A 13,132-nucleotide genomic window follows, 5' to 3' on the forward strand; every position below is an offset into this window, starting at 1 on the left:
TTAGAAAATTAAACTATTTTTTTTTACATTTTCCCTCTGAATCCTCACAAAATTAGGTAAAGTGATGGAAAATCCCCTCCAAGTTTATTAATTCAGGTGTCCTGATTTCAGAAATACCTAATTTATATAGATTTTTTGAAAAATTTAGGGAATGCGCGATCGCGCGTTTGCAACTGCGCGATCGGGCACTTTCAACCGTAACAGCTTACCGGCTTTCATGCCGGAAGCTGTTACGGGAGATCGGGCAGCAGAAAGCCGGCGGTGCCGGCTTCTTCTGCCAGGGGGGAGTCCAGGCTGTCAAACGACAGCCTGGTCTCCTGTGCAGCGGCAGGGATGAAGGGCTGGACGTACCGGGACGTCCATAGGGGTTTCTTTGTGGGCGTTTTTTGGACGTCCCGGTACGTCTATAGGGGATTGAAGGGGTTAATAAAAAGGACTACAATTCTAAAAATAATTTAGCCTTATGTGGTATTTCAAACCTTAAGACTGTGTGGTTACCTGATCCCAGCTCACATATGGTGGAGAATGCCGGTACCACATTGATAGTCTGGAAAAGGAAACAATACCACAAAACATAAACATGGAGGATGTTATTAAGGCTTTACTACAGGCAGCAGCCACACAGCAACAAGCTACAACTGCCCAGCAACAAGCTACAACTGCCCAGCAACAAGCTACAGCTGTCCAGCAAGAAAATATTACAGTCTTGCAGCAACTGGTGCTTGCACAGAAAGAGGAGCAACAAAATGTTACTCGTGCAATGCAGCAGGAGATCCAGGGCCTATCTGAGGGTCTGGCCAGGTATACTGCAGAAGTGCCACATAGTTCTAAGACTCTGGGAGTGAGTAATTATTTGCAAAAGATGGTGGCTACAGATGATGTAGAGGCTTACCTGATGGCTTTTGAAAGGACAGCTGAAAGAGAACGTTGGCCTGAATCTGAATGGGCAAGCCTTTTAGCACCGTTCCTGCGTGGAGAGCCTCAAAAGGTATATTATGATTTGGAGCCTGCAGAAGCCTGTGACTACGGTAAACTGAAAGCAGAAATTTTGGCCCGCCTGGGAGTCACGATAGCGCAGGGGTTCTCAAACTGCGGCCCTCCAGCTGCTGCAGGACTACATCTCCCATAATGCTCCTTCAGCTAAGGGGCTGGCTGAGGAGTATGGGAGATGTAGTCCTGCAGCAGCTGGAGGGCCGCAGTTTGAGAACCCCTGCGATAGCGGTTCGGGCCCAGAGATTTCACTCCTGGACTTATAATCAAGACAAAGCGGTACGGTCACAAATGTTTGATTTAATACATCTGGCCAGGAAATGGTTACAGCCAGAGGTTAACTCATCTAGCCACATCGTGGAACAGCTTGTGATGGACCGGTTCCTGAGAGGATTGCCTGTTTCCCTAAGGCGGTGGGTCAGCCAGAGTGATCCTAAAACTGCTGATGAACTAGTTGCCTTGGTGGAACGGTATGTGACAGCTGGAGAATTTTTGCAACTCCCTAACCAGGAGAGACTTAGGACCCCGAAGATCCAGAGTCCCAGTAAATTGGGTAAGACTGATCCAGGGAAAAGGGGGTCTCGGGAGGAGCAGATGGGGTTTTACAACCCAAGGGACACTACAGCAAAAGGCAGGAATTTTGTGAGGCTGGAAGAGAACACACCATCCTCAAGAATAATGCCTAATTATACAATTAAGTGTTTTCAGTGCAAAGAATATGGACATATTGCAAAAGACTGTCCTGAGAATGTTGTTGCAATGGAATGGAATGTTGGTGATCAGTGGGGTGCTTATTCACTTTTCTCTCGCTCCGTATATACTGTCACACAAAATGAGTGTCTGAAGGGCCATCCCTGGTGTACTTTAAAGGTAGAGGGAAAAGAAGTAAATGCTTTACTAGATTCGGGGAGTATGGTTACACTTCTAGACCAGAGTCTGTTAAAAAACACTCCAATAGATGACTCCTGGAATCTAGAGGTTGCCTGTATACATGGGGACATACACCAGTACCCCACTGTTGAGGTGATTATTGAAATGCAAAGTGGTACTGTAAATCATAGAGTTGGTCTAGTCAACGGATTAGTCCATGAAATGATAGCTGGCAGGGATTTTCCTTATTTTTTTGACTTTATGGACAACTGCAGGGCGCTGTTAGTGACTTTCCCTTTTCAGATTTATTGGGGGATGACTTGGACAGAGAAGCTGCTGCTAGGAACAAGCCTTCAACCCTTATTGAAACCGTAGTGGGGAGTAACACTGAGCAGAGTGAGGCAGGTCCTTCTAATATCACGGAGCCTGATGTAGAATTGACTGACCTAGAAGGTAACCTGGGTAATTTCAGAGCTGCACAGTGGGAGGACCCCACTTTAACTGGGGCAAGAAACCAGATCACTATGAGGAATGGGACCCCTGTTAATCCTGGAAAAACCCTGACATCCATATTTTGAGGTAGAAAATGATTTACTGTATCGAGTTGAGAAATTAGAGGCGGTTAAACAACTATTGGTACCCCAGGCATACCGACACACAGTATTAAATCTTGCACACAGCCATATTCTGGGAGGGCACCTAGGGGTTGAAAAAACAAAAGAGAGAATCCTCAGGAGATTTTATTGGCCAGGTGTAATGGCGTCAATTACAAATTATTGTTCCTCCTTAACTGCCCCTTTTACAGCGTGCCATAGTCCATTAGTGCCCTTACCTATTATAGAGGTTCCATTTGAACGCATTGGTATGGACTTTGTGGGCCCTCTTGTAAAATCTGCCACCAGTACATATTGGTAATAGTAGACTATGCTACGCGTTATCCTGAAGCAGTACCTATGCGTACAACTTCAGCAAAAGCTATTGCTAAGGAACTAATGTCCATGTTCAGCCGGGTTGGGATTCCCAAGGAAATACTGACAGACCAGGGAACTCCATTCATGTCCCGAGTTACAAAAGAATTATGTAATCTCCTTCGTATAAAGCAATTGAAAACCTCAGTATATCACCCACAAATGGATGGTTTGATGGAAAGATTCAATAAAACCCTAAAGTCTATGCTTAGAAAGGCCATTGATAAAGATGGGAAAAACTGGGACTGCCTTTTGCCTTATTTAATGTTTGCTATTAGAGAAGTCCCTCAAGCCTCTACTGGGTTTTCTCCTTTTGAACTCTTGTATGGTAGACACCCTAGAGGATTGCTAGATATAGCCAAAGAGACTTGGGAACATGAGTCTACACCACACAAGAGCATCAGAGCATGTGAATCAGATGCAGGAACGGATGACATAAGCCCATTGTTAGAGAACACATGAAGAATGCTCAACAACGTCAGCAGACTAGCTACAATAAAAATGCCAGAGTCCGCATGTTTAAACCAGGAGATAGAGTGCTAGTTTTGGTTCCTACTGTAGAGAACAAATTCCTAACAACGTGGCATGGACCTTATGAAGTCATTGAGAAAGTGGGAGTAGTGAATTATAAAGTAAGACAGCCTGGAAGACGAAAGGGGGTACAAATTTACCACGTGAATCTACTTAAGCCACGGAAAGAAAGAAGTGCTTGTGACCATAGAAGCATCAAACCTCCCTCCAAAGGATAATGACCCTGCTGTCATTATATCCGAAACCCTGACTATACATCAGAAGAGGGAGGTAAAAGACTTTATTAGATTAAATAAAGATGTTTTCTCCACAGTTCCAGGAAGAACTGCTGTAATAAAGCATGATATTGTCACTGAACCGGGAAAAAGGATCCATCTTAAGCCGTATAGAATACCAGAAGCTCGTAGAGAAGCAATCAAAGCAGAGGTGAAGAAAATGTTGGACCTTGGGTAATCGAAGAATCCCAAAGTGACTGGTGTAGCCCAATTGTGCTTGTACCAAAGCCTGATGGTACAATCAGATTTTGCAATGATTACCGGAAACTTAACACAATATCCAAGTTTGATGCATATCCCATGCCGAGGGTTGACGAACTTGTGGAAAGACTTGGGAAAGCCCGGTATCTCACCATACTGGATCTAACCAAAGGCTATTGGCAAGTGCCCCTCACAGACCGGGCAAAGGAAATAACTGCTTTTTCTACTCCAGATGGACTTTTTCAATATAAAGTATTACCTTTTGGTTTACATGAGGCTCCAGCAACATTTCAAAGAATGATGGACCGAATCCTAAAACCACATACCCTTTACGCAGCGGCTTACTTGGATGATGTGGTTATACACAGTGAAGATTGGGAGTCTCACTTAACAAAAGTGCAGGCCGCCCTTAATTCCATACGACAGCAAACCCTAGTAAGTGTACTATTGGTCTAGAGGAGGCTAAGTATCTAGGGTATTCCATTGGGAGAGGGTTAGTCAAGCCACAACATGCTAAAATTGAAGCCATACGGAATTGGCCACGGCCATTGACTAAGAAACAGGTCAGAACATTCCTTGGTCTTATTGGCTATTACAGGAGATTTATTTCCAACTTTGCAACTATAGCTGGTCCCTTAACTGATCTCACAAAAGCAAAAGCCTCTGTCATGGTGAAGTGGTCCCCTGAAGCTGAACAAGCATTTCAAAGACTCAAGGAAGCTATTTGCATTCAACCTGTACTGGTCGCACCAAATTTCTCAAAGGAATTCATCCTACAAACCGATGCATCTGATGTAGGATTGGGAGCAGTGCTTTCCCAGGTAACTCAAGATGAAGAGCACCCAATCTTGTACCTAAGTAGGAAACTTCAACCTAGAGAAAATAATTATTCAATAGTGGAGAAGGAATGTTTAGCTATTAAATGGGCTGTCAAAATTCTGAAATACTATTTGTTGGGCAGAAGGTTTAAGCTAGTGACTGATCACTTTGAGCTGGGGGGGAGGATGTGTGACAGTGAACCAGGCATGGTGGTGGATAACATATATATTTCTCAGAAAATACTGCAATACAGTGTTTTTGATAACCCCAGGGAGAATGGTTTATTACCAACAAAATAATGGTAATGTTGTAGTTATGTTTGGGTCCCTGGGGTGGAGCATTTGGAGAGAAGGGAGGGCCAGTGCTCCACTCCACAGTTTACTTGCAGCAGGTGATGAAGCCAGTCCAGGAGTTCTGGTTCTCTCAGATTGTTACTCACCTGTTACCAATGAGCAGCAGGGGGCTGCTACAAAAAGGAGCCCTGTGAGTTATTCAGGTGAGAAACATACAAGCAGTGAGTGAGACTGCATTTTCTCCTAACAAATCTGCTGAACGGTTCCTAAACGAAAAGGTCTGTGCTAAATGTTTTTTTGTTGGTAGCGGGTAAGCCGTCCAACGATAGTTAGTTGCTGTTTGTCAGTAAGTGCTCAGAGAGCAAGGCTTTTCTTTTTGTTTTTATTTATGTTTGTTTACAGATCTTTTAATAAAAAGGACTGCAATTCTAAAAATAATTTAGCCTTATGTGGTATTTCAAACCTTAAGACTGTGTGGTTACCTGATCCCAGCTCACAATATATGTATATATATATATATATATGCAGCAGGGACTAATATTAATGTATATCGGCAACTGGGGCTAATATTTATATATATAAACTGCCAGTTCAGCTGTAATTTTGAAATCATGTTTCAATCATAGTCTTTACTTCAAAGAGATAAGTACTCATTTTGCAGATAAAAATGCATGTCTAATGCGTATATGTGATGGGGCCATCGCATAAATCAATAATAAAGGGAGGGGCTTGCTGGGGGCATTAATACAAATAGTGGTGGCTGGAGGCGATTATACAAGGGTGTGGGGGTACCACATTAATCTATACTAAAAGGGTGCTGGCTGGGGCATCAATACACAAGGGTCAAAAACACTAAGGGGGTATAAACAACAATGCAGTGTGAAAAATCCATCCTGATGTAGATGTCAGTGATGTAGATTGTGTCCTGCTGTTTGTGTGTTTTTGGTTATCAGTGTACTAGAGCCTGTCCTGGGGTGTGTGTGTGTGTGTGTGTGTGTGTGTGTATAGGTGTTGGTGTGGCAGAGCCTGTCCTGGTGTGTGTGTTTGGGTGTCCGTATGGCAGAGCCTGTCCTGTGTGTGTGTTTGGGTGTCGGTGTGGCAGAGCCTGTCCTGTGTGTGTGTTTGGGTGTCAGAGCCTGTCCTGGTGTGTGTTTGGGTATTGGTGTGGCAGAGCCTGTCCTGGTGTGAGCCTGTCCTGGTTTTTTTTGTGTGTCAGTGTGGCAGAGCCTGTCCTGGTGTGTGTATGTCTGGGTGTCGGTGTGACAGAGCCTGTCCTGGTGTGTGTGTCTGGGTGTCGGTGTGACAGAGCCAGTGTTGGTGTGTGTGTCTGGGTGTCGGTGTGACAGAGCCCGTGTTAGTGTGTGTGTTTGGTTATCTGTTTCCTGGCACTTAACTAACAGTTGGAATTATTTAATTTATACTTATCCAGAGATAAAATGCCCTCCTGAAGTTGTAGTGACTTCAGGGGACAAAACATTCAAGGCCCTGAAATCATTTAGTGGAAAAGTTAAGGTATTGTGTTATTTATGCTATATTTATTTCAAGGATTAGTCGTACTAAATTGTGGCTTCAGGCTTCCCATGTTGAATGATCAAGTATTATGTTAGTCCAATAACAAAAGTATCATTCCATAGCACATTACTTTTGGATATATATATATATATATATATATATATATATATATATATATATATATATATATATATATATATTCTCAGTGGTATGATTTAATGGTGGAAATTATGAATGCCCTCCCAGTTTGACTGTGGTATCTTGTGTGCCCCCCCCTATATATTGTTTCTAGAGTCGCCACTGTCTAAAACCCAAGTCCCTCCTACCTTCATTCCTAAAAATATTACCTTGAAGGTCCTTTGCCTTCATGTTTGTCACCTCGTGCCATAAAATCTTTAAGAACCCCTGCCTATCATCAACTTTGTCATTAGTAAAAAAATTGAGTGCTGGTTCATCACAGCCCCTCCCAACAATCTGTCCACAACATGCCATACCTGAGCACCTGGGAGACAGAAAACGGTTCGGCATTCATGGTCCTGGCAGTAGATTGTGGTATCTACTTTCCTAAAAAAGTAGTCCAAATTTCCCAACTCTGTGTTCTAGACACCTCCTGTACCCCATCTCTACCCTCGTCCGCACTGACACCAGTCAGTGCTTGCTCAGTAACAAGTAGGCTTCTCTCCATATTATCAATGTCCCTTACTGTTGCCACTTGCTCTCTTACAGCCAATATTTTGCATTCTAAGTGGGCTACTTGCTCACACGTCTCACAACAATACAGCACCTGGATAACTTGCTCCAAGAATGCATAAATGGGATGTGCACGGAGTAGCATTTCCCAACATGCTATCACCAGTGTAACATGACAAAGTTAACAGAAAAGGTAAAGAATGCAGGCCCGCAGCTTCGCGCTGTGGAGCTCGCACACTACACCAGGAAACTCTCTTTTCCTGCCCAGGTTCCTGCTGGGTGGCACAGCTGTAAGCTGCAGGCCCACACTAGGCAGCCTTCGGGCCGCATAGACAGTTAGTGATGCTCAGTCAGCTCCCGGACAAGTGAAATCTGCAAGAGAGCTAATGAGTGAGTGTTTAGGGCCAGAGGGAGAGGCAGGCTGCTTGGCGGGGCAGAGGCAGGCAGTTAACGGGCAGGATTGGCACAGGCAGACTGTTCAGGGGGTAGAGGTAGCACAGGGAGGTTGTCTCAGGGGCAGAGGTAGCACAGGGAGGCTGCTATCACCATGTAAAAATTACCTAATTAATTTACCTATACAGTCTTTATGTAGCCTCAGACAGGTTTGAAGTGAAGAAAAACAGGCAATTCAACTGTAATAGATTGTGTTACCATGAATTCCTACTTGCTTAATTAAATGGGAACTTAGTTTAATATCCAAAATACTCAACCACTATAAATATAGAAGCACGTAGGAGAAGAACGTGCATCCTGTTGGTGACCTGGTGTAACTTTCTGTTACTGTCACAAATTGATTATATTTTGCAAGCCTCAGATCCAGTCTTTTCACTGGATCTCTGGATTAAACAAATCTCTCGCTGTTGAGCACATGTTTTCCATACTCTCACCTCCCCATTTCTACGTGTGCCTCTCTCCTCACATGAACTCCGACACACCCTTGCGGTTGGATCTTAGCCAAATTGGCCAACAAACTCCATTTTACATTGCTTTGTAAGTGTGTGTGAAGCTACTCAGAATTACTTTTGTAGGGAGTGATATAAATCCATGGTATAGTTTTTGAATTACTGTATGTTAAATATATTCAAGTAATTCATTTCACAGTGCTGATCCAAATGTAACACCTTTGTAACTAAATGCAGCATTAGAAACATAATTTATGGTACTATTGAATGCCTTTGCTAGAAATAATTATTTAATCATGCAAAATGTTGCCTTAGTTTTTGCCAGTGACAATTAATTGTCATGTGGTTTTAAACGTTAATAAAAGGTTTGTGTTGCTTTCATGTGATTAAACCTTTAGAAGAAATCAGATCTGTTAATATTTATTTGCTTAGCATAGTGGAAGATGCAATTAATGCAACTTTAGGTATCTAATAAAATTGGCTTTATAAAGTAAATTTTTCTGTAAAAGAAGATTTTAAAGAATATGTTCAAAAACAAAATTATTATTTAATTAAATGGTATAACCTCTTCATGACTGATTTTATATTTTGTATCCTTCGTGACAATGGCTGTTTTAACATTTCTGCAGTGCTTATGTTTAGCTGTGATTTTCTTCTCTCTCATATACTGTACCCACACAAGTTACATATTGGGTTTTTTTTTGTTTATTTTTTTTAAGGATAAGAAGTGCATTCTTTAGAAACCATTATTTTGATTGTATCATATAATTTACTATTAAATTAAGTATAAAATATGGTGAAAAATTGAGAAAAAAAAGACTTTTTGTGACGTTTAAATTGAAACATTTTACTCATCTACAAAAGCTAATAGAAAAAAACTGCTAAATAGATTCTAATATTTGTCCTGAGTTTAGAAATACCCAAAGTTTTTATGTTTTATGTTATAGGGCAAGAGGGCAAGTACAAGTAGCATATTGCTATTTCTCCAATATGGACAAATAGCCCCATGTCCTATTTGGGACATCTTTGAAGCTGGCCACCTCAATTTACTCCATCAAACCTTATATGGTTGAAAACTATTTCAAATGCACTAATTCTACCACCAGCCTTTGTCAAGCTTTATGGTAATTTTTCGTGTTTTTTTCACACACCTTTTAATTCAGGTGTGAATTTACAGCACATGCCACTGTAAAACACCCTAATATGTGTTCAGCAACATTTCCTGAGTACATTGGTATCACCCATGCATGGGTTTATTGGATTATATGGGCGTAATATGTCACATTTGGGACATGGGCAATTCAGTTTTTCATCTTGGCCGCTCTCTGGAACGCTCACAGTGCATCCAGGGATGGGTTTTCGGGTGTCACTGAATGTCTTACCAGCTTCCGAAGAGGACGCTGCGAGCATCCTCAAGTTCTCCAACTAGATCAAGGACCGTTTTTCTGCAGGAATCCCTAATGTGCCAGGGAATCCACCATGAACCCCAAGAAAGGGATCGACTAAGAAGGTGTAAGGATAGATTTTTCTGACAAAATCAAGAATAAGGAACAGGGACAGAACAAAATGCATATCCGTTAGGAGAGTATTCCTGGACAGGTTGACGAGATCTTTTAAGTAAATGATGCAAGAAGCACTGAGCAACCACAGAAAGGAAAGGGCAAATACCATAACCTTTCACTGGAAGATGCAGCCTTTCCAGTGTAGCCTTAGTAAGCTGGGGAGGATAAATTAAAATTGACTATAAAGCATCCTGTAGTTCGATCTTGACCATCCAAGACCACTGGGATAAAATATTTGGGGAATCTTTAAGACCTTCCGTCCGAAAAGGTTTCAAGTTAAGTAATGAGTTGAGCCTCTTTAAGCTTAGGACAGGATGAACTGATTCGGTGACAGGGAACATGTGGTCAGCTAACCCTTTTTGAAAGGTTTGCCTTCTTTATTCTGCGGGCAGTATGAGCCTCATACCGAACTGCATCCAGCTTGGAGCTGCCGTCTTTAAAGGAAGGAAAATTGAGAAGAGGGAGAGGCCTTTGTTTACCGTACCCACATGTCTGAGGTGATCATTTCCATTTAGCCACTCTGCCCAGTATGGAAGTGAGGACACAAAGGCAAATTTACTGAAAGGACATTTCCTGATTTTTCCACTGAAGTGAAAGCTTGGGTTGAACAAGAGGATGCGTAGGACCTGGGTGTCATCCTTAGTCCAAAAGTGCTTCTTTGCTCTGAGCTTAGCTGGAGGTTTACACTAAGGAAGGGATCTTCTAGCCTTGTAGAAAGCCTTAACATCTGCCGTAAGATCAGGGTAAAAGAGATGGGATGAGGAGAGGTTTGGAGACTCTATATCTTTAGGGGCTATATCAGCGAGACCCATTGATTTTAATAGCTTGAACCTTCTCATGGTAGAGACCAAATAAAAGGTCTGCCCTAATAAAATAGTAGTTTTACTAATGCTATTAAGGAAGCTCTGGGTAAACAATCAACACGATTGCCCTCTTTCTCTGCTTTATCTAAGATTAAGGCTATCTTGATTAGTTTGTGGAGTGAGTAGAACTAGGCAGAGCCATAGCTATCTCTCTCTGCATCCAAGGCAAGAATGGAAAATGTTGCCCCCCCCACTATATTTTTACAAAGGCTATTTTATTTACACTTCTCTTACACAGGAATGCCCATATACACATATACATATAGACACTATCCTTACAAACATCTGCCCATTTATACACATACCTGCCCATACACATATATAAAATGCCCATATACACACACATACATATACACTGCACTTACACACATGTACACTGCCCAATACAGGTCTCCCCATATACACACATACATATACTGGCTGGTAGCTTACATCATCTACCTCCTTGCTCCCCATCACATACCCCTTTCCTCACTATCCCCTGCCCCTTTCCCCACCATCTCTTACCTTTTCCCTCTTCCTTGCTACTGCTCATTCCTTGTCATGGGCGCGTGAGGTCTGTGTTTGTTGCTTCAGATCTCTCCTGTGCCGCTCCCTGGCACTGTGCACTAGGGCTGCAACTAACGATTATTTTAATCATCGATTAGTTGGCCGATTATTTTTTCGATTAATCGGATAACAAAATGCAATTTTTTTTAATTTAAAATAATGTAATAAAAAACGTACAATTTACACTTTCATCTCTTTATTGTAATGGCCTCTCTCTCTATTCACCTTCTTATTTTACTCGCATAATAATAAAAGCTACAAGAACCCAAACACAGTGTTTCTCAAACTAGGTTTTAATACAAAGTTATTAGTAAATATTACATGGTGTGGTAAAGTGATAGATGGCAGGTATATTAGACCAGCCTTGGTCAATAGTAGCCTGCTTTAACCCCTTAACGACAATTGCCGGTCCTGGCACGACACGGAAAAGCATGTGCTTTACGACAATTGACGTGCCAGGACCGGCACGTCTTTAAACGGGTGCAGAAAGCGATCTGTTTTCGCTTTCTGCACCCAAAAAACGTTGCTGAATGCCTCGACCTCGAGGCATTCAGCAACGCCGCTATCGGAACGAAGGGGCCATCTCTGGCCCCTCCACGGGGCGTCAACATCCGCCATACTTTGTATGGCGGCGGACGCCTGTTTTAAAAGCGTTTAGGAGGCGATCGACGATCGCCTCCTAAACTTAAATGGTGTCGCTGGAATGCCTCGATCAGGAGGCATCCAGCGACACCAAACACTTACCTTTCGATGGGCTGTGACCGCTCCGGAGAGCAGTCACAGCCGCAGCTGCCGATGATCTTCGCCATCAAGCAAGATGGCCGCTGCCCTGTAACAGGAACCAACAAATTTTAAAAGTTCGCTAGATGGTCCAGACCATCTAGAGAACTTTGGCTCCACTTGCAGGTTGAATACAGGTACTGCATTCACCATGCAAGTCAATGGAACCCAGCTTTCTAATCACAGTGTGATTAGTAAAAATAAACTAAAAAATAAAATAAAATTAATAATAATTAGAAAAAAAATAGTAAAAAACTAGTAAAATGTAAAAATCATTTCCCACTGATGTCACTATCAGGGGAACCTCCAAGTTGAAAAAAAATTTTTAATTTTTTTTTTTTTAAAAACAAAAAAAATATATATATATATAAAAAATATATTTTTGTGAGCAAGTCCTAAAATTAGCATATTAGCTTAAAACAATTCTCGCATGGAAAGAGTTAAAATACTGGCATATTAAATGCCCGTGGGGTGTCTACTTTTAAAAAAGGTATGATTTGATGGGGTAAATTGAATTGGCCAGGTTCAACAACGTCCCAATTAACACCGGGGGAAGGATGGCCACACACCTAATTTCCAATTAGAAAAATGCACACGTACCAAATGTGGCCTTTTAGTTCCCACAAAAATGACAAACCCATGCATGTGGGATATCACTGCACTCAGGAGATGTTGCTGAACACATTATGGGGTGTCGTGTGACAGCGGCATATACCAGGAGCTGTAAATTCATACATAAAGTAGGCGTGTGTGGGAAAAATACACACACAAAAATACTACTGCAAACTTTGAAAACGTGCTGGTGGTAAAATGTGTGCATGCAAAGAGTTAAAATACCAGCATTTAAAATACCCTGTGGTGTCTAGTTTAGAAAAATATATGGTTTTGTTGGGCACACTGAAATGGCCCGGCTCAAAGATGTACCAAATAGGACATGGGCAGTGGATCCCCAAATGCCAAAGTTCAACATTGAAAAATGCGCATGCCCCAAATGTGGCCCTTTTGCCCCCAAACGGCCAGGCAAAATCATTCATGTGAGGTATCGCTGTACTCAGGAGATGTTGCTGAACACATATTGGGGTGTTTTGTGATAGTGACATATACGAGAACTTTTTAATTCATACCTGAAGTAAAATATGTGTGGAAAACCAAATGCAAAAAAATGACTACCACAAAGTTTGACAAAGACTGGTGGTAGATATGGTGCATGGAAAGAGTTAAAATACTAGCATTTGAAATACCCTGGGGTGTCTAGTTTTCAAAAATATATGGGTTTATTGGGCACACTGAAATGGCCCGACTCAAAGATGTACCAAATAGGGCATAG

General features: G+C 42.0%; 1 protein-coding gene across 1 annotated transcript in view; it reads left to right on the forward strand.

Moving 5' to 3' along the window:
- Positions 1–580: 580 nt before the first annotated feature.
- Positions 581–13,132, forward strand: part of LOC149289044 (WD repeat and SOCS box-containing protein 2-like) — a 92,605-nt gene continuing 80,053 nt past the window's right edge. Inside the window, exons 1-2 of the mRNA XM_089490988.1 lie at positions 581–1,028; positions 2,164–2,313. Coding sequence (XP_089347114.1) covers positions 581–1,028; positions 2,164–2,313 — 598 coding nt within the window. The remainder of the gene's footprint in view (positions 1,029–2,163; positions 2,314–13,132) is intronic.

Source organism: Sceloporus occidentalis, unplaced genomic scaffold (assembly GCF_023333645.1).
Source record: "Sceloporus occidentalis isolate IW3139 unplaced genomic scaffold, rSceOcc1.0.p SCAF_48, whole genome shotgun sequence".
NCBI lineage: Eukaryota > Metazoa > Chordata > Lepidosauria > Squamata > Phrynosomatidae > Sceloporus > Sceloporus occidentalis.